General features: G+C 34.0%; 1 protein-coding gene across 3 annotated transcripts in view; it reads right to left on the reverse strand.

The window, feature by feature from the left end:
• KaiR1D (Kainate-type ionotropic glutamate receptor subunit 1D) overlaps positions 1-19,827 on the reverse strand; it is a 362,951-nt gene that overhangs the window by 47,697 nt on the left and 295,427 nt on the right. For 2 of the 3 annotated variants that reach the window (XM_072520792.1, XM_072520790.1), the window contains 2 exons: positions 17,315-17,452; positions 3,831-4,029 (listed from right to left, as the gene is read on the reverse strand). In XM_072520792.1, the coding sequence (XP_072376893.1) occupies positions 3,831-4,029; positions 17,315-17,452 (337 nt within the window). Of the gene's footprint in view, positions 1-3,830; positions 4,030-17,314; positions 17,453-17,501; positions 17,640-19,827 lie in introns of all 3 variants that reach the window. The other variant, XM_072520791.1, reaches the window with a different exon arrangement.

Here is a 19,827-nt window from a genome sequence, read left to right on the forward strand (position 1 = left end):
CAACTTCTTACTGACCAATAGGTCTACTGCTTGTCATGTCGAAAATGATGGAAAAATTAGCTAAGAGACTTATAAAAATTATTGCAGACACACGTCATCGTGTGCGAAATTATTATAAAAGAGATAAATGAATCTAACCTTTTAATTATTATTATATTTTTTCAAGTAACTAAAAGAAATTGTTCGTTAAATACACATATGAAGTTACGTTATATAAATCCTAAATAACGATTTTTTACGCACTTTTCCATAAACAACGTTCAATGTTAGCGGCTAGCGAGTTATAAATTTTAACTAAATGAATGTCATAATTATTCATTATTACATTCTAATTTTAACACAATTATTAACTTTCATAATTATTTAAGTTACTGGAATATTATAAATGTATAATAACGTGTTAAGTGGCAACATTAAGTTTCTAAGCTCACAAAACAGAATTCTAAATACCCAAAAACTACCACTTCATCATATTCTAAGTTCACTTTTAGAACATGAATCGTATCTTCCAAGAATCTAAATAAACTTTGGTTGTTTTCGTAACAAAAGCATGCATAAAATTAGCAGGATCGCTCTCCGGTTGGTTATGCCATAATGTCTGCGCCAGCACAAAGTTCTTCTTCAAACAACTCCCCCGCGCACCTAAAATATCGAATCGGGAGAGAAAACAGTTGTGTTTTATATCGCTGGGGTAACCTCTAGACGTTTATGGACTGCCTAATGCTGAACTTTATGAAAATTGCGGAAATTTAAGTCGACAGTTTTAAAAAGGAATGTGTTTTTAAAGGGTGAAGTTACAGTTTGCGGAAAAGAAAAGAGGTGTGACGGTGTGACCAGAAGATTCTTTAAAATAATGAGCAGCGGCAAATGTTAGATAAAGAATTGTTTTTATTAATTTAGAAGTTTTAAATAAACTAAAATTAAATGCAAATTTTGTGCTCTTTAATACGATTTAGCTTTTTTTGTAACGGTTTTTATCATATGTTTATTACCATATCATGTTTTGATATTTTTTACAAAATTGCTCCATATTTCGATCAGATTAACTCCCGTATCTATATTGTTTTTTATAGTTGCAATTCTTGGCATGTTTCTTCTGGTATATTAAATCCACTTCATGCTAGGAAATGTGGTACAAACACTAAACTCGTTACTTTGGTCTCCTAAAGTTAGTTTACGAACAGAAATGATAATATATAAGTAGGTTGTAGAACCAATTCTAACGTACGGTTATGCATGTTGACAAATGGCGATGAAAAAAAAAAAAGAAAAAACTGGAAGTGGTAGAAATGGACTATCTAAGAAGAGCGTGGGGGATATCCAGGCTTAATCACGTTCCAAATAAAAAACTAGGAAGAAGAATTGGAACGATTTACAATACAGCAGATACGAGAGATTCCAAACAACTTTTATGCTATGGTACATGTAATGCGAATCAAAGACGAACGATGGCCAAAACAGGCGATAAACTATATATTCCATCGAATATAAGACCTGGATTTCATGAAATAATAAGTGCCTTATCGTTCACACTTAGTCCAACACTTATTTTATAATCCAAACTTAATTGTACAGACAAATAAATGGTGCTCCAATGGGCTCCCCACTATCTACAGACTTCAAGACCCGAGCACTATCCACATCAATCCTCAAACCCACATGTTGGCTACGAAATGTTGACGATACACTTCTTATCTGGCTCCACGGCAGGGATGCTTTGGTGTCTTCAAACCCGTCTGAATGGTTTACATCCTAATATCTTGTTCACGATGGACGGGGAAACTAATTCACTCCTACCGTTTCTCGACGTAATCATAAAGAAAAACGAATCCCACAGTTTTCATCACTCTGTTTATCGAAAATCCATCTAGACCAATCGTTACTTACATGGCAACTCTCAATCATCAACATTCTCAAATTAATACAGTCATTAATACCTGTGTCTCCAGATTAATGCCCCTTTGCGATGATGCAAGTAGACCCACTGAGCTCTTTAGTTTAAAACAAGTTCTTATCCAAAACGGTTACCGTGAAAATCACATCTCTACTAGCATCCAAAGGCATCAATCTCCCACTCAATTTCAAACTCAAACAAAGACTCAGACTCTCATTATACGAAAGCTTTTCTTCCTTACATCAAAGGTTCCACTGACAAAATCGACAAAATTCTTATATCAAGAGGAATAAAGACAATATCTACATCAATCAAAGACAACATTCAAAATAAACAACACGGATTTTATAAAATTCCTTGTACAAACTGCCGCCGATCTTATATAGGCCAACAAATCGTAGAATTGAAAATAGGATTTACATTCCATTTTTTTTTCGCAATTCTGACTCAATTTTATTTCTAGATCAACACCATCTTCATACAGGCTACAAAATTAATTTTGAAAACTCCAGAACCATAGCCCCCATCCGCTTCTATAAACCAAGAATTATCCGAAAAGACATAGAAATTGAAAAAATGCCAAATTGTCTCGACAAAAGACATGACGGCATCCGGCATAAAGAAAATATCCTCGCGTCAATCCCCACGCCATCCTCCACGCAAACAACGTCACCATCGATGGTATAAATGAACTGTCCGCTGTTCTTAGTAGCAGTAATGCATTGATAAGGGATCAGTGTAGTAGTGTCTGTGAGCTTGGGAGACTCAGAAGCCCTACAGAAGACATCAGAGAGGATGTTGAAAGCTCAGCGCAGTGATAATCGACGCGGTTTAGTGTTTATCATACATTTTTACCTTGACTTTTGCTTTTCCGTACATATTTGGTAAAGTCTCAATGTACGGTTTGTCAATGCCTATTTGGCAAGGCCACATATCTCTTACCAAACACTGTATATCCAACAATTCTTTAATATTTCAAAATCAATTCTACAGACAATTCAAAGTGCTCTCCTCTTCTTCTTCATGTACCATGTCCTTTCAGAACGTTGGTTACCATCATAGCTATCTTAATTTTATTCACTGCCACCCTAAATAGCATGCTTGTATCGACACCATACCAATCTCGCAAGTTCTTCAACCATGAGGTTCTTCTTCGTCCTAGACTGCGTTTGCCTGCTATTTTTCCTTGCATGATATTTTGTAGCAACCGATATTTGGGACCTCTCATTACATGTCCGAAATACTCCGGCTTTCTCTGCTTGATGCTTTCTATGATCTCAGTAGTCTTGCCGAGACGTTCTAGTATTGCGGAGTTTCGAATCTTCTCCACCCAGGAAACTTTTAAAATTCTTCTATAGCACCACATTTCGAAAACCTCAAGGCGATTTAGATCGATTTTATTCACAGTCCAGGACTCGATACCTATCAAGCCTATTATTTGTGATAAAGAAAACTAGGTAATGGTTAGATGGATAATATAATAACTAAGTTAAAACAAATGTTATCATAAGTAACTTTCATCTTCACACGTAAACTTAGTTAAAGAAAAATGCATTATGTTTTCATTAAGTGATGGGACATACGTCTTACTGGAAAGAGAAAAAATATTGTGTCAAATTTAATGATAAATTTTGACTGTACTATTTTTATTTTGCATACCAAAAGCAAACATGATTAAAATCTTTCTCTTTTTGGTACTTTGTATGATATTTATTAATATAAATGGAATAGATGATACCCATTTTGCATAAATGAGGAGATTCATGTACAAACCTCAACCGACTTATACCGATTATATAATTCCGAGCAGCAGTATAATTTTTGAACCAATATTTGCTCCACAATCTCTTTTTTAGTATCAAAAACCTTCGTGTTTCAGTACTAAAATAACTTTACAACGACCACTAACTAGAAAATAATTTATGTTGACACTTACCCTAAAGAAGGCCGCAGTCGAGCCGCCCCTAAGGGCCCCGTATTTGATTTTTGTCTGTTTCGCCAAATCCTCGGCCGTTTCGATCGGAGAGTCCATTCTCTCCACTGTGAGAAATGCTGCCAAGTTGGCCGTATACGAAGAGATCATGATTAAAGTAAAAAACCACCACATTCCGGCTACCATTCTCGTAGAAACAGCTCTGGAAAGGAAAAATAGAATTAGTGGGGGAAAAGAAAGCAATTTTTTATATTTAACACAATTTTTCCACTATAGTATAGATATAGTTGAGACATATTTCATTACAATATCGTATATGATATAAATAACATATTAATATAAATACTATTATAAACTAAAGGCACAATACATTACAAGATACTTATTATAATACTAATACAATACAGTAGTTCTGGTCAAATAATTTTCTAGTTAATGTCTGTCTTGTCGAAAGTCAACTACAATATTGTAGATTTTAAAGTAGTCGATTGGCTCAAAAAACTTTACATACTGTAATATCTGTTATAGCGTGCCTTAGTCATGGACTAATACGCACCCCAATGCGCATCGCCACGCCTCAAAATATCTACAATTTTCACTATTGGCCAACTGACCTGAAAATGCCCAAATCGAGATAAAAATAAATAAATAAATAAATATGGTATATTTTCAAGTCACAGGCTCATAATATCATCTCAACATCCCAACATTTCAATTCGGCTTTAGAGAAGGTCACTCCACCATAACGGCATTGACAGAAATTGTCACACACCCCACTCAAAGTCTAAACGACGCCAAACTTTCACTAGGCATTTTTCTTGATGTTCAAAAAGCCGTTGACCAAGTCTGGCATTCTGGACTGGTCAATAAACTACTGAACATCAGCCTGCATTTTCCATTCGTTAGACTTATCCATCGATTCATATGTCACTCAACGTAAAATCACGGTAAAAATGCGAGGTCATTTATCAGCCCCTTTTACTCCCACAGCAGGAGTTCTACAAGGCTCAGTGTTAGCACCTATACTATAAACCATATACAGCAGCGACTTCCCAAACCCATGAAACACTCGCACCCTCACTTTGCTCTACGCAGACGACACTGCTGTCGTAATAACATCTCGAGACACAGATGCACTACTTAGGTTTGCTCAAGATCACCTTGACCTAGTCGACAGGTGATGCGGGAGATGAAGAATAACACCTAACCCCAATCAACTCAAATGATTCTCTTTAGATACCCCAATCTCAACAAATTCACTACATACAATATAGCCGAAAGAATCGACCTCAGACTCTGGGGCGACAGAATCCAACTCCGTCGGAGCAGAGTCGGTTTACCCAATGCCCTCTATGGTAAGTTTGGACGGACACACCCACGTACACTTATACAGACATACAAAACATTTATCAGGCCGGTGATTGCATATAGGTCTAATCTTTATATTATGTTCAATCACCGCCTCACACAACAACTGCTGGAATTGGAACGGGGAATTCTGCATAGAGTAAACACAACAAACGACACGACTACTCCGCCCTCATTTATCAACTGTCGAACATCCAGCCCAATAATCAGAGGCTTTTCTCTTTAAAAGCCACAACGTTGTCTAGATGTTATAAGAGCTAGAGGAGGCAATACGTCTTACTAAATTATCATTACTTTTGATTTTTTTATTCAATGCTATTTGTGCGCTTATTTCTCATTTATGAAATATTACATAATACCTTTGTTTTTCGCACATTCCGCATTTTTCTTTTAATAGTTGTTACGTACTTAAAAAATAAAAAATAAACAACAGCAAAAAATCGATGTTTTAAATTATTTTTAATACAAAATTTGCAGTTCCATAGGCGATGCGATAGTTTTTTGACGGAGTGTAATTTAAAAAATCAATGCATTTTTCCAGTTAAATTCACCGTTTGTCTTATATCCAATGCTGAATTTTTTGTTCGAATAACAATTTTAATCTTTAATAGGACACATCTTATTTTGTATTGGGTCCACCACAAAATTAAAGAAACGAATCTCTTTGTTTTTTTTACAAACTTTATTTTCAATCCCTACAGTTTTTTTGATAACTAAAATATATTTGAAATATTCGTCAAAAATGAATAAAACCGTGTTTTTTGACAAAATTCCGAAAAAGTTAAAGAGTATAGGTACATTTAAATAAATCTATAGGACACTGTTTGCTTAAAATGTGTTCCTATATTCATTTATGGAGTTATTTACCTCTAGGGAAAAAACACACTTTGGCAAAGGTATATTTTACTTGTATAAACTTGTTATAAACTAACAATTGTTACAATTTCAAGAAAATCGATGCGTTTTCAAGAAAATCGGAGATGAAACCCTTGATACGGAATTATTTCTACTTCCAACAAAAACTTTTAAATTTTTAGAACAATAGCTTTTAATTTTTACTATTATCGAAAATTTATCACTTTATTCAACCGCTATCGACACGATGATTACTTGACGTAGGACAAACGAGTCAAAATCCACGCATGTCATCATAAAAATCATCATATATCATCATCATATAAAACAATTAGATTTTAGGTGTGAGCTAACGAAGCGAGCGAGATTCTTGTGTTCTTCCCATTGTTTTTTAGAACATATAAATATTTTATATTCTTTCTTGCTTTCAATGCTACCAATCTTATTAATTCAAATATTTCCTTAGTTTTAGATACCTGCACACTTTACTATCAACAGTCGTTGTACAATCAACCTTATAGTTTCTGTAGAAACTCAATCGCCCCCATCTCAATAATTTAATTCTTTGAAGAACTATGAGAAATGTAGAGAAAAGAAGGCGTTAGCGATAATCGGCTGATATTTTCTTGGAAAAAGACCAAGAGGTTTTTGCTGAGAAGGCATTAAGCGGGACATATTTAAGATGGTATAATGTTCAAGTATATTATGACCTCTAAGAGTAAGTATACAGTTTTTCTTTCGACACACTTGAACGGGTACATTAATATAATGTTTTTACGGAGGCACTTAGTAGTTTTCATGCGGTTTTTTGTAAAATGGAACTAGCGAATTGTATTCTTACTCCAGTGCTACGAGAGTAGGAGTAAAAGAATTTTTACTAATGTCTTTACAACAAGCACTGGAACAGAATATGCATATTTTTCTCCAATTTAGAGATCTGCTTAATCTCTGCAAATCATATAGAATAAATTCCGAATTTTTCATATTTAATGCAGAAAACGTAGTAATATAATGCGCTATAATGTATTTTAAGTTTAATATAATGGCGTTATTTAGAGGTAGACGTAAATATCAAACCGCATTTACATATCATAAGATCAGACTCTCTAAAACTGACCAAAAAATATGAACTTACTATTATCATGGGCAATTTCAATGAAAAAATAGGACAAGGTACAGTCAAGCATGTCGTGGGGTCATATGGTCTTGGCATAAGAAACGAAAGAGGAAAAAGACTGATCCAATTCTGCCAAGAGACGGATATGATTGTAACGAATACACTTTTTAAATTACACTCAAGAAGACTTTATACATGGGAAGCACCCGGTGAAAGGAGATAAAAGGAGCAAAAGAAGCATGGCTGACGGAAAAATGTACGGAAGTTGAAACACTACAAAGCAAACATAACAATTTCCATATGTACAAAAAAATTAAAAAGGTACAGAACACCAGAAAACAACGCAATGCAGGCATAGCTGTAGACATTAAAGGTCAGGATTTGACTACCATTGAAGATTAATTACGAAGAAGGAAATAATATATGCAAGAATTATTCGAAGATGCAGCACGAAGTCCAACTGAAATAAACAATCCCTACGACTCAGAAATAACAAACGAAGAAGTAATTTAGCCGATTAAAGTTGGGAAATCACCAGGACCTGACGAGGTGCATGGTGAAATTTTAAAGCTATTAGAGGCACACCAAATCACAGCTCTTACGAAGATATTCAACAACATCTACGAGACTGGTTACTTACCAAAAGACTGGCTACTATCCATATTCATTCCACTTTCCAAAAAAGTCAACGCTAGAAAATGTGAAGAACATAGATTAATTAGTTTGATGAGCCATGTACTTAAAGTACTCCTTACTATCATTCACTTGCGTATATACACCAAATTAGAAGAACACCTAAGTGAAGTTCATGGATTCAGAGCAGGACTCGGAACGAGGGAAGCACTTTTTAGTTTGCAAGTTCTAATACAGAGAGCCAGGGATGTTAACTGCGATGTATATGCATGTTTCATTGATTTCGAAAAGGCATTTGATAAAGTCCCACATGTGAAACTAATAGATATCCTAAAAACATCAGGACTCGCTGGTAAGGATATAAGACTGATCTCTCAAACTTATATCGGCAACAAAAGGCAACAGTATAATTAGAAAATGAACTGTCAGAGATCTTCTCAGTAAAAAAAAGGAGTTAGACAGGGTTGTATATTGTCACTTGCATTATTTAACATATACTCTGAAAAACATGGTCAGATATTTGTTTCTCCATATGGTTTCTCGGAGGCAACCACTTACTCTTGCCGCTTTTGATGCTTGCCTTGTGGTCTCTGTTCTTATATCCCTATCACTAGTGATCTCTACTCCTAGGTAATTGAATTTCATTACTTGTTCTACAATTTTGCCGTCTATTTCTAGTTTGCATCTACGCGGCTCTTTACTGATCACTATACATTTAGTTTTTTCCACTGATATTCTCATATTAAGTTTGTTTGCTGTGATATTGAAGGTGTGGAGCTGCCTTTGTAAGTTATCTTCGTTATCAGCAATTAGTACTGCATCATCGGCATAGTATAGTATCGTGATTTTATGCGCTCACATGTGGTATCCGTGTCGTTTTCTTACTTCGTGAATTATTTGATTCATCACCATATTAAATAACAATGGGCTGAGCGAGTCTCCTTGGCGGATTCCTCCTTTTAGTTCTATGCATTCTGTTTCCCCTGTTGGCATTATAACTCTGGTCTTGTTGTTCTTGTTAATTTCATTAATTGTCCTTATTATCTGATGGTCTATTTGTTCAGCTTGTAATAAATCTAAGATGTCATTTCGCTTCACCCTGTCAAAAGCACTTTTTAAATCTACAAAGCACATGTATGCTGGTTTTCCATATTCAATAGACTTCTCTATTATTTGTCTGATAATAAAAATTGCGTGTATAATGCTGCGGTTCTTTCGGAAGCCTTGTTGTTCATCTGCCATGTTAGCTTTTTCCTCGATTTTATCTTTTATGACTACCGTTAACAATTTTAATGTACTATTCATCAGACTAATGCCTCTATAATTTTCAGGATTTCTCGAGTCTCCCTTTTTAAGTATCGGTAGCAGGAGACTTTCCTTCCATTCCTCTGGTACTACTCCGGTATTTATTATATCGACGAATAATTTTAGGAGACATTTGCGTAGTGTTGTTCCTCCATATTTTAGCAGTTCATTGTTTATCTTATCAGGACCAGGTGCTTTTCTGTTTTTTAATTTTTTTATTTGTTCTTGTAGCTCTTCTTCTGATATTAGTACTCTATCGTGAGTTTCGTTAATGATTATTTCTCTGTTCTCTTCTTCTCCTTCACCATATAATTTCGTGAAATGCTCAGTCCATTGTTCCTGCGTAATGTTATCTATGCGAACTTAATTGCAAGAAGACAAAAATAATGATCATTAGTAAGAACACCAATATAAACGCCCAAATATTGCAGCCCTATTTGGGCTGCAATATTAAGGATACTTGGGATCACAGCTACGAAATGAAAACTTGTATTGAAAAAGCCAGAAGCTCTTTCAACAGCCTTGGAAAGATTCTCTACAAATTATCTTTAAGTATCAATATACGCATAACATTTCTTAGATGGTACGTCTTTAGTATCCTCCTCTATGGAGAATAAAGCTGAAGCCTTACAGAATATGCCATAAAACGATTAGAGGCATTTGAAATGCGGTGCTACTGACGTATGTTGAGGGTTTCATATTTATATACTCCCCACAAGTAACATAACTATTCTCCAGCTGCTAAGAAAAGACAAAGAAATTATAAAAACACCGTAAAGAACAAAAAATTGTCTTACTTGGGCCACATCATGCGTAATGATAAATACCGACTTCTATAGTTGATTCTACAATGCAAGATTGAGAGTAAGAGAGGCCCTAGACGTAGACGTATATCCTGGCTGACCAATCTTAGGAAGTGGACTATTCTAACGTCAACTGATCTATTTCGAGCTGCTGTGAATAGAATAAGATTAGTGAATGTGGTCGTCAACATCTTAAGAAAATAGGCACATTTAGAAGAAGAAGATCTAAATCACTGGGGACAACTCACGGAGTCTATTGTTCGGCAGTACACGTTAGAGTCTGCTTAATGATAATGATGAATATTAGTTAATTAATTTACTATTAAAGGAAATATTGTAAATGTTGCCGTGGATTAAACATAACTAATATTCAAATTTTATAAATTCCTAATGTTATACTTAGAAAATTCTGTAAGTCTTTGTAGTACATTGTATATTTATCAATACAATGTAAAAGCATTAACAACAAAACACATTCCATATTTTCTATAAATTACCATTTAAAGCATAATGTTATAAACCTTGTCAATTATTTTAATTAAACGTTCATAATAAATCACATTAAGTTAATCGACAGTACCACCATAATACACTAGATTAAAATATCGACTTCTCATTAATTTTGCCTCTGTCATTATTTTAAAATAGAAAAATATCAAATGGAAAAGCTACTCTATGTTGAAACCAAAATATGCAGACCCATTTATATTGGGCGAATATTTATTTTAGTTTGTATATTTAAAGTAGAAATTCATTAAACATAAATTAAATTTTAATAGAATATTTATTCAAAGGAAACAGTTACGTTAAAAGTCTACTAGACCTGGTTATTCGTTAATAACACTTGTTCAAACGTGTCTGTAGTTTTTAAAGTTCCTACTTTTTCTGTTGCAGAGGCATTACAAACATTATTGAAAATAATGTGGCCCTGTCGTAGATCTTTAGCAATTATTGCTTTAGTTAACCACTACAGTATCTTATTTCCACACACTGCCTAAGTAAACATTTATAATTCTAGATTGTCTTGAAGATACACACATCTAATTCGGTCATGTATAGCTCTCTTCTTAATTTATATTTAAATGTCAATAAGCCACAATTAAAGGTTAAAATACGTTTATTGACGTTTCAATTTCTACTTCCACAACGATTTCCGAAGTGGAAATTGAAACGTCAATAAACGTATTTTAACCTTTAATTGTGGCTTATTCCCATTTAAATATAAATTAATTTAAAATGCCACAAGAAAATAGCTTCAGAACAATATTAGCTCTCTTCTGTTAGTTTTCATGATTATTCATATTACTCCACCATAAATTACCTGAGACAAAGATTTCATTGCCTCAGGTAATCTTTCTTGTCTTTCCTACATGTTATTTTTTGGTTAGTAATTGTGTTTTTTGAATATTTTGAAGTGTCAGTGAGATTTAGCACCTTTGGTACGACATTTCAGCAGAGAAGTTTAATCAGATATCGCAGAAGTTTTCCCTATAACCGACTAATTACATATTTGATATTTAAAAACATGATGTACAAGTTATAAAAGGAATTGATCACATGGCAACGAAGGACTTCACTGGGGTTGCTAGTCCTTAGACGAAGTTTCTTTAAAGATTTGTTGATAGCGATTTTGAGTTGCTGTCAACTGAGTTTCATAGTTTTTTGGTTATCTTATCGCCAGTTCTTATTATTTTACCTTTAATTGCTATTTAGTTTAATGAGGTTATCAGATGTTCATCTCTGTCTTCTGTGAGCAATTATTTATAATACTTAATCTACTCTTTTGTACGTATAAATTAAATACCGTAATTATTTTTATTAGCTTTGATTTTTTTTATGATATTCATACATAGTCTTATCCATCTTAACATACCAATTATAATAAAGAAAATTATATTCTTGGCATCTGCTATATTCTTATATTTTTTTATAGAGATCAAACTTTGCAAAAATATTTTTCTTAAAAGTTTTCTTTTGAAGGATTTCACTTGTTTAAAAATAGTCCACGTTTTCGACTCATATATCAGCACTGGTAAGTCAGTCACAGTAATCAACAACGAGATAATAAACAAGTCTCTATAATGATAATAAAGCAAGATAATGGACTAAGTCAAAGTTTATCATCCTGGTCTAAGACTGTGCAGCAGGAGCTGTGTGATTGAGTAGGGAAGTTTTCCCCACTTAGTAATGTATATAGAAAAATGTTTAACTGTGAATACGGTATAATCAAATAAGCACCCGAAGATCGTATTATCATGGCCGATTATCAAATATAACACACTCACACACATACAAATAAAATATACATGCACACTGACATACCAATACCATGCATAATCGAAAAATCATCCAGACTTCAACTGTAACACTGTAACAGCGTCGTGCACATTGGATACATGGTACAATGGAAAAATGTTTTCTAGCTGGCAATCAATTTGAGTGTTAGTGCCTTGCTTAATCTTGCGCTTCTTCAAAGAGAGGCTGCTTCCTTTTTTTGCGAGAGCTTTTGAGGATGGCGAGCAACCTTATTTGCGAGTGAGTGTTTTGTTGTTTGTGACTTGTTCAGAATTCGATCTTCAACTGAGACTAAGGTTTACTAAGTGCTACGTGTGGTCAGTGCTGATATATGGCGTAGAGGGCTGGACACTCAAAACGAGGGATATAAACAGATTAGAAGCTTTCGAAATGTGGCTCTATCGCCGTATCCTAAAAATACCATGGATAGCGAAAATCACAAATATAGATGTCCTTAAAAGAATAAACCAAGAACGCCAACTTTTCGAAACCATCAAGAAAAGGAAAACGGCGTATCTAGGTCACATCATGCGAAATGAAAAATACCAGTTCCTTTAACTTATAATCGAGGGTAAAATTGAAGGCAAGAGAGGAATGGGACGCAAGAAAATGTCCTGGCTCCGAAACATAAGGCAATGGACAGGGATTAACGACATACAATCTCTGATACATATTGCAAGAAATAGAGAATTAATTGAAAATGTGATCGCTAACATCCATTAGTGGATTTGCATCTGAAGAAGAAGAAGAGTGTTTTTGGAGTGGTATGCGGCTATAGAACGACTCTAAATAAGCGTTTTTGGACGTTATATACTCATCTGAAAGTTCGTTACCAGCAAAGTGTAAAAGCTTGGCTGGGGATCTTTTGTTAGAAGGAGCCTGGTGAGTACATGTCCTCTAGGCAAGGAGTCCTTAGAGTTTGCTTAGCTCGGTTGTTGAAGCCAGCTATTGTGCGGAGAACGTATCTTTTGTTGAGGGTGTGAACTCTGTCCATTATTGACGGTATATTTGCAATTTAGTGAATTAGTGCGGATGGATAATTTGCACGTTTACTCATGCACTTTCTAAAGATTTTCCTTTCTGTTGCCACAATGGTCTTAGTTTGACGAGGATTTAGTGGCGCGTAGACACACGCCTTGTATCCAATGATAGGCCTGATAAAAGTTTTTTTTTTATTTTAGAAATCCCTGTATCAACTTGGTTGATGTTTACGTGTTATCAGGGAAGTTATGGTTGAGATATTCTTGGAATAGTTCCCAATTAGCTTTATGATAATCTTGGCTGTAGGTAGCAGTATTGGTTTGTGTAGGTGAGCTTAAGTCCGTATGCTAGTAATCTCAAATGCTAAGAGATTATTAAATCGCCAATAAAACAGGCATCGTCGATCCTATCCAGTATTTTATTGGTATAGAGGATATGATCGACTACGGAAATTCCACTGTGATTTAAGAACGTAACTTCATTGTTGGTGATTCTGGAGATACGCAGTTCTAGACGCAAATCTAAAAGTATTCTGCCTGGAATGTGTGTGGAGGAACTACCGAGCGTTTCTGCTACTAAGATCACCCCTTAAAATAGAATTATCGAGCAAGAAAAAAGTACTCAATAAGTGACACAGAAAGGGGTTCGTTTGGAGGTTTGTAGTAGGAGATTATCGTAATGTTGTTGTTATTATCTAGGTGAATATCAACAATCAGGTAATCGACGTCATAAAGGTGAATGGTTTTTATTGGTTAGTAGGTCATTTCCATGAGAGACCTGGCTTTTTCAAGTATGGTAGAAAGAATATCCGGAAAAATTGGGAGTGTCTTTTAGAGGGGTGACGGCAAGGGAGAGAAATTTTCGGTAAAGAGCATATGTTTAATCAAGGCTCTTTTCCTACCAACATTTGTCACAGTTGACCGTACCTAGAGGTAAAAAGAGGTTTATCCTCCTGGTTGGCCTTTTAACTGGCGACCTCTGGAAGATTATACTTTGGTGTGGTCAGCACATTACTGTGATTGGCAAAATTTGACTTAGGAGCCAACTTAAGAGACAGAATAATGGCCCGACATCGTAATAACCCCAATCAGGGTCCTGCAGGTGAATGTTAAGTACGTTAAGTAGCTTTAGCAAAATTTACTGTTGATATAAGGAGGTTCAATTTAGCCTTAATAAAAAAATAAAAGTTATGTCGGTTATTGGCGGATAAATTATAGTAAATAAAACCAGGGTATGCCGAAGGACTTATATGTAAAAGATATGTAATGAGCCAATTGGTTTGCATTACGGCCAGTGTAGAATAGATGGCTCACCGAAAACAAAAGCGTATGTTTCTAATCAGGTCTCTCACGACTAAGACTGAGAAATGTATACTGACAAATTTGCGACTGGCGATTAGTCAACTTATCAAACCATTTTTTACTTAAATAAAATAAACTTTTAAATATTAAAACAGTTGGAACGACATAACATTATTTACTCCATTTATGAAACCAAAACACTAAACACAAGAAAAGAAAAAAAAGAAAGACAGAAAATGCAGCACAAGAATGCCTTTTTGGACCTTAAATCGCATTAGTTATCCATCCACCAACTAGTCCTCATTTGGTAGCAAAGGCTTCTTTTCATTATTGATCAGTCGACGTGACTATGGTGATTATGATTGATCAGTCGACGCTTTTAAAATACGCGTGTTTTGACGCTATTTCGTCTATAGTGATGAATTTAATTTAAAAATTGGTTCACAGAATGCCGAAATCTATAATATAGGTATATTGTGTAGATTACTTAAAAAACAACAAATTTATTTTCTATATTTGCATTTACTTGTTTCAAAATCTAGTATTAATTTAAACAAAATCTTATGGTTGAGGATGCAGCAACACTACGATACACTACAAGTTGTAATAAAATAACTTTATTTAACCACTTTATGTTATAATAATATATATCTTACAACAATATTCGAATATATGATTTATTATGTCTATAAAACACCTAATTAATATAGAATATTTACGGATTCGAAAATATTATATAACATCCAAGATATTTACATAGATAGCTTAAAACTGTGGAGTGCAATGATGGAGTTAGGCGTACCAAAGAAGCTGACCATGATTGCGCGAATGTGTGTCAACAATTAAGGATATAGTATCGAACTTTGAAGAAGCAACACTAAGCGTAGGCCTGAAAATAAATGAAGAAAAAACTAAATACATGGTCGTATCAAAAAAGGAACGACAGCGAATAAGACAAAACATTACCATAAACGATCATAATTTTGAGGTGGTCAAAGAATTCAAATACCTAGCAGCAACAATTACCAGTGAAAACACAGGAGAACGGGAGGTTGAAATACGAATACTGGCGGGGAATAAATCATTCTTTGCCATTCAACATCTAATGAGGTCAAAGCTTCTCTCAAGGCGTGCCAAAATCCAAATGTACAAAACCATAATACGACCAGCAGTGACATATGAAAGTGAAACATGGACATTGAGAAAGAAAGAAATCAATAAGCTATTAGTATGGGAACGCAAAATCCTGCGAATTATATATGGTCCTTGCAGGGACAGCGTGACAAATGAATGGAGGAGCAGATACAACAATGAAATAGAGACTCTCTTCGGGAAAGGAAACATCCTAAGATACATAAAAGCCAATAGATTAAGATGGGCAGGCCACGTGGTACGGAGTGATGACGACAGACTGATTAGCAATATGTTTTGGGAAAGACCAGATGGTAGAAGATCGACAGGAAGACCTAGAAAAAGGTGGAAAGACGCAGTCAGGGAAGACCTGGAGAAGATGGAAGTAAGGCCATGGGAAATAATAGCACAGGATCGGAATCAATGGAAGGCAATAGTAAACGCGGCAAAAACTCACGAAGAGTTGTAAAAGCCAATGATGATACTTACATATAATATGAAGATATTTACATATAATGACAAAGCAAGTTATCCAATTATCCCATTTAAAGTTTGACTCAAGCTATAAATTCCATGTTTTTGACCAGTACCTTGGTCATTATGGTTACTGGAACTGACGAAAATGTTTTTTGAGTAGAGCATTATCTTCCAATACTTAAGTTTCTTTAAATTTTGTACTTTTTCCAAATTATATAACTCAATCATCGATCATTGGCGTATTTTCTTCTTTCCATATTACCAGTTATAAATTTTTCTCACACCTGTCAACTGAATAAAACAGCCTGTATTATAGAAAACACTAATGTCTGCGAAGAGTACTCTACTAATTTGTTCAGTCGTATTCCATCACTGTTGATCTCCATGTACCTTCTAAACCATACACATATGTACCAGACAAGTTAGTCCTTTAATACGTTTAATTACGTTTTAGAAAACCACTGCACTTTTCTCAGCTCGAGAATGATTTTTTTGTTGATTAGACTTAGTAATCCATTACTTACTCTTAAAATATCGTTTCTTACCCTCAAACGTTTGTTGACAATACTTAATAACATTAATTTAACTTCACATAATTATATGTGATAAGTTCAGCTATTATCATGCTCCTTGTGCAGTTTTTATATTCTTTAGAGCTTCTTTCACATTGTCTATAGAATATTCGGATACTGTTGGTTTAGTTAAACTTAAGGTAACTGATTTTTTTAGAGTTTGATCATCCTTATAAAGTTACAAGCTAATAAAATATTCCATTATCTATTGTTAATGGTACTGTAGCAAGTGTTGTTCAATACTTTTACACTTCTTTGATTAGATTTACTTGCCAGTTCAATCAGCATTGTACCGGCATCTCCGTTTGCAACACCATTCTTTATATGTTTAGTCGTGTGCAAAATCGTTATGCAACTTATTTAAGTTGCTTTTGTACACATTTTGGATGAAAATATCATACAAAAAAAATAGATTTTGGACTGTTTACAAACAAACAGAAGCATATTAGGTAAGGTTAAACGTACCAATTTCAATGCTTTTAGCTGTCGTAGCTAATTACGACAATGTAACTCATCGAGAATGGCAAACGCGACCTTTTCGGGACGTTCCCCAACAAAACAGAAAACAATTTTTGAACAGTCAATCAACCGGAAATATACGAAAACGTCTACAATTCAATATATACTTTTTTAAATTTGGAAAACTTACTTTGGAGCAATATCGGAGCCTTGCTGCATCAGAGTACCTACGGTGAACCAGAGGGAGTTCAACAAAGTGAATTGATTCTCGAGTACTACCGGTACACTGTCGCATGGATGCGGGTTGTCCCACTCGTAGGGGCTGAACCTGCAACCATAGAACAGTTTCTTAAGTAAGTAATAAAATGTAGGCTTACTTGGGTAAAAAGTCACATCCTTGCTGCATCAGGGAACCGATGGCGAACCACATGCAGTTGAACAACGTGAATTGGTTCTCCAAATGATCGGGGTTCGGGTTGCACGGATGAGGGTTCTGCCACTCGTACGGGGTGAATCTATTAACATTTATTTACAATATAAAGTAATTTAAAAACTGACCTGTCAAAAATAAAAACAAAAAATTAATATATACATATATTAGTTAAAACTTTACTAAACCAGTGCATAAAAGATGATATTGCAAATGACATAATTCTTTTTCCTTCCACATCTTTTGTTTATTATGCAACTTATCTCCTTCCACATATATGTAACAACATAGATTAAAGCATATTATATTATTATAATATGTAAGGGATTCTGCAATAAATTTTCTAATAGATTCTGCAATATCCCAGATATTCATCTTCCTTCCATACTCCTACTACCCTTTATTTTGCTTTTTTATATTTTCTCCACGCATCGTAATATATTTTCTTTACATAATACATATTTTCTTTATGCATTATATGTCTGGTAATTTCTTTATTTATCAGACAGTTTCAACTGGGCCAGAGAACCGAGTATAGCTGTTATCTCAAAAACACTTAATGTTATAATTAGACTTCGGCAAATATGCAAATAAAAATGTAGAAAATATGCGCATAAATATGCACGTGTTTACCCGAAAATATGCAAATATTTTACAAAATATGCATACAAATAAATAAAAAAATCGTAAAATAGTAACAATTTTATTTAAAAAAAAGTGTACATAACTAAATATTTCCTACTATTCATTAAGATTTACATTTATTTTAAGTAACTACATCATTTTTAAGTATGAATAAACTTATTTAGAATTATGGTAACAATAAATGACCAAGTGGTGTTCAAAATTTTCTAACAAAAACTTGTGGCTTCTGTCTGAGTACATATATTTATATATGGAAAAACTTCGTTCAACATCAACTGATGTAACGGGAGCATTTTTCAAACTAACCAAAACATTTGGTTCTAAATTAATTGTTTCCGAAATATTTCCAGCTAGAACACTGACTACTTCAGAAAGAATATGGAAACCTTTATTTTTTTCCATAGTAGCTTCAAATTTTTTTAAAATATCTTTTCCAATATTACCTCTAACGTTCCGACAACATGACGCAAATTCTTTTATTAATGCCGTACTTTCGAACAATGACAGTTTTGGTGATTCTAACTGAGTAATTGTTTTTTGAACAAAACTAAAATTTGATTTTATAAATGAAAGTTCTTGTTGAAGCAAGTTACTCTGAAAAGTTTGTTTAGAATCCAAAAGAGATTGGGAACTTTCATCTGTTAACGTATCAATTATGTTCTTTATTTTAACAAAATGATCTGCATAAAAAAATTAGCTGCTTCTAAGCATGTTCCCCATCGCGTTAAAATAGGTTGTGGTGGAAGAGGAATGTTAGGTAGCATTTCTTTATAAAGTTGAATTCTTATAGGAGATTTAAGAAATACTTTTTTGACACTGGATATCATGGTATTTACAAGAGGAAACTTTTTTCGTATTTCCTCTGCAACTCTGTTTAATCCATGCGCTACACAAGTAACATGTATTAAATCTGGGAAAAATATTTTTAAATTTTGTCCTGCTTTTACCATATAAGGAGCAGCATCCGATAAAATAAGCAGTAATTTATTAGAAGAAATAGTTGTCGGAAGAAAAAAAGTTGCTAATGTTTCTTGTATAAAACGCGAAATTGTTAAAGCATTTGTTTTCTCAAGTTGCTGGCATGAAATAAGATGAGATTTTGGTAAGGTATCTTCTTTAAGAACACCAATCAATAAATGAGCAATATACTTTCCTGAGGAATCAGTGGTTTCGTCTACAGATATGTAAAAATAATTATCTGCAATTTCTTCCTTAATATTAATTAACACCGACGAGTATAGCCCGTTCACATTATTTCTTCTTAGAGACCGATCACTTGGAACATTAAGTTTGCAATATTTTTTAGAAACGAACTAAAATTTACATTTGCTAATTTTGAAAGCGGTATGTTTTCAGACACTAATGCGCGACACAAGTCTTCATTAAAAGTTTCTTGCTCATCTAATTTTTTTGAAGTAGATTGGAAACATTTAGCCATTGAAGTTTGATGTTTTCCTCCTATTTTTCCTTTTTTTGCAATGTGTGAAGCAGTTCTCACATGTTGGTCTATCTGAAATTTCTTCTCACATGCTATCTATAAATAAAAATAAAAACCTTTATTTTAACCCAACCTTTAAAATATAAAAATATACAAGGTGTTTTTGGTTAATCAAATAACTGGTTTGGAA

Source organism: Diabrotica undecimpunctata, chromosome 1 (genome assembly GCF_040954645.1).
Source record: "Diabrotica undecimpunctata isolate CICGRU chromosome 1, icDiaUnde3, whole genome shotgun sequence".
Classification (NCBI taxonomy): domain Eukaryota; kingdom Metazoa; phylum Arthropoda; class Insecta; order Coleoptera; family Chrysomelidae; genus Diabrotica; species Diabrotica undecimpunctata.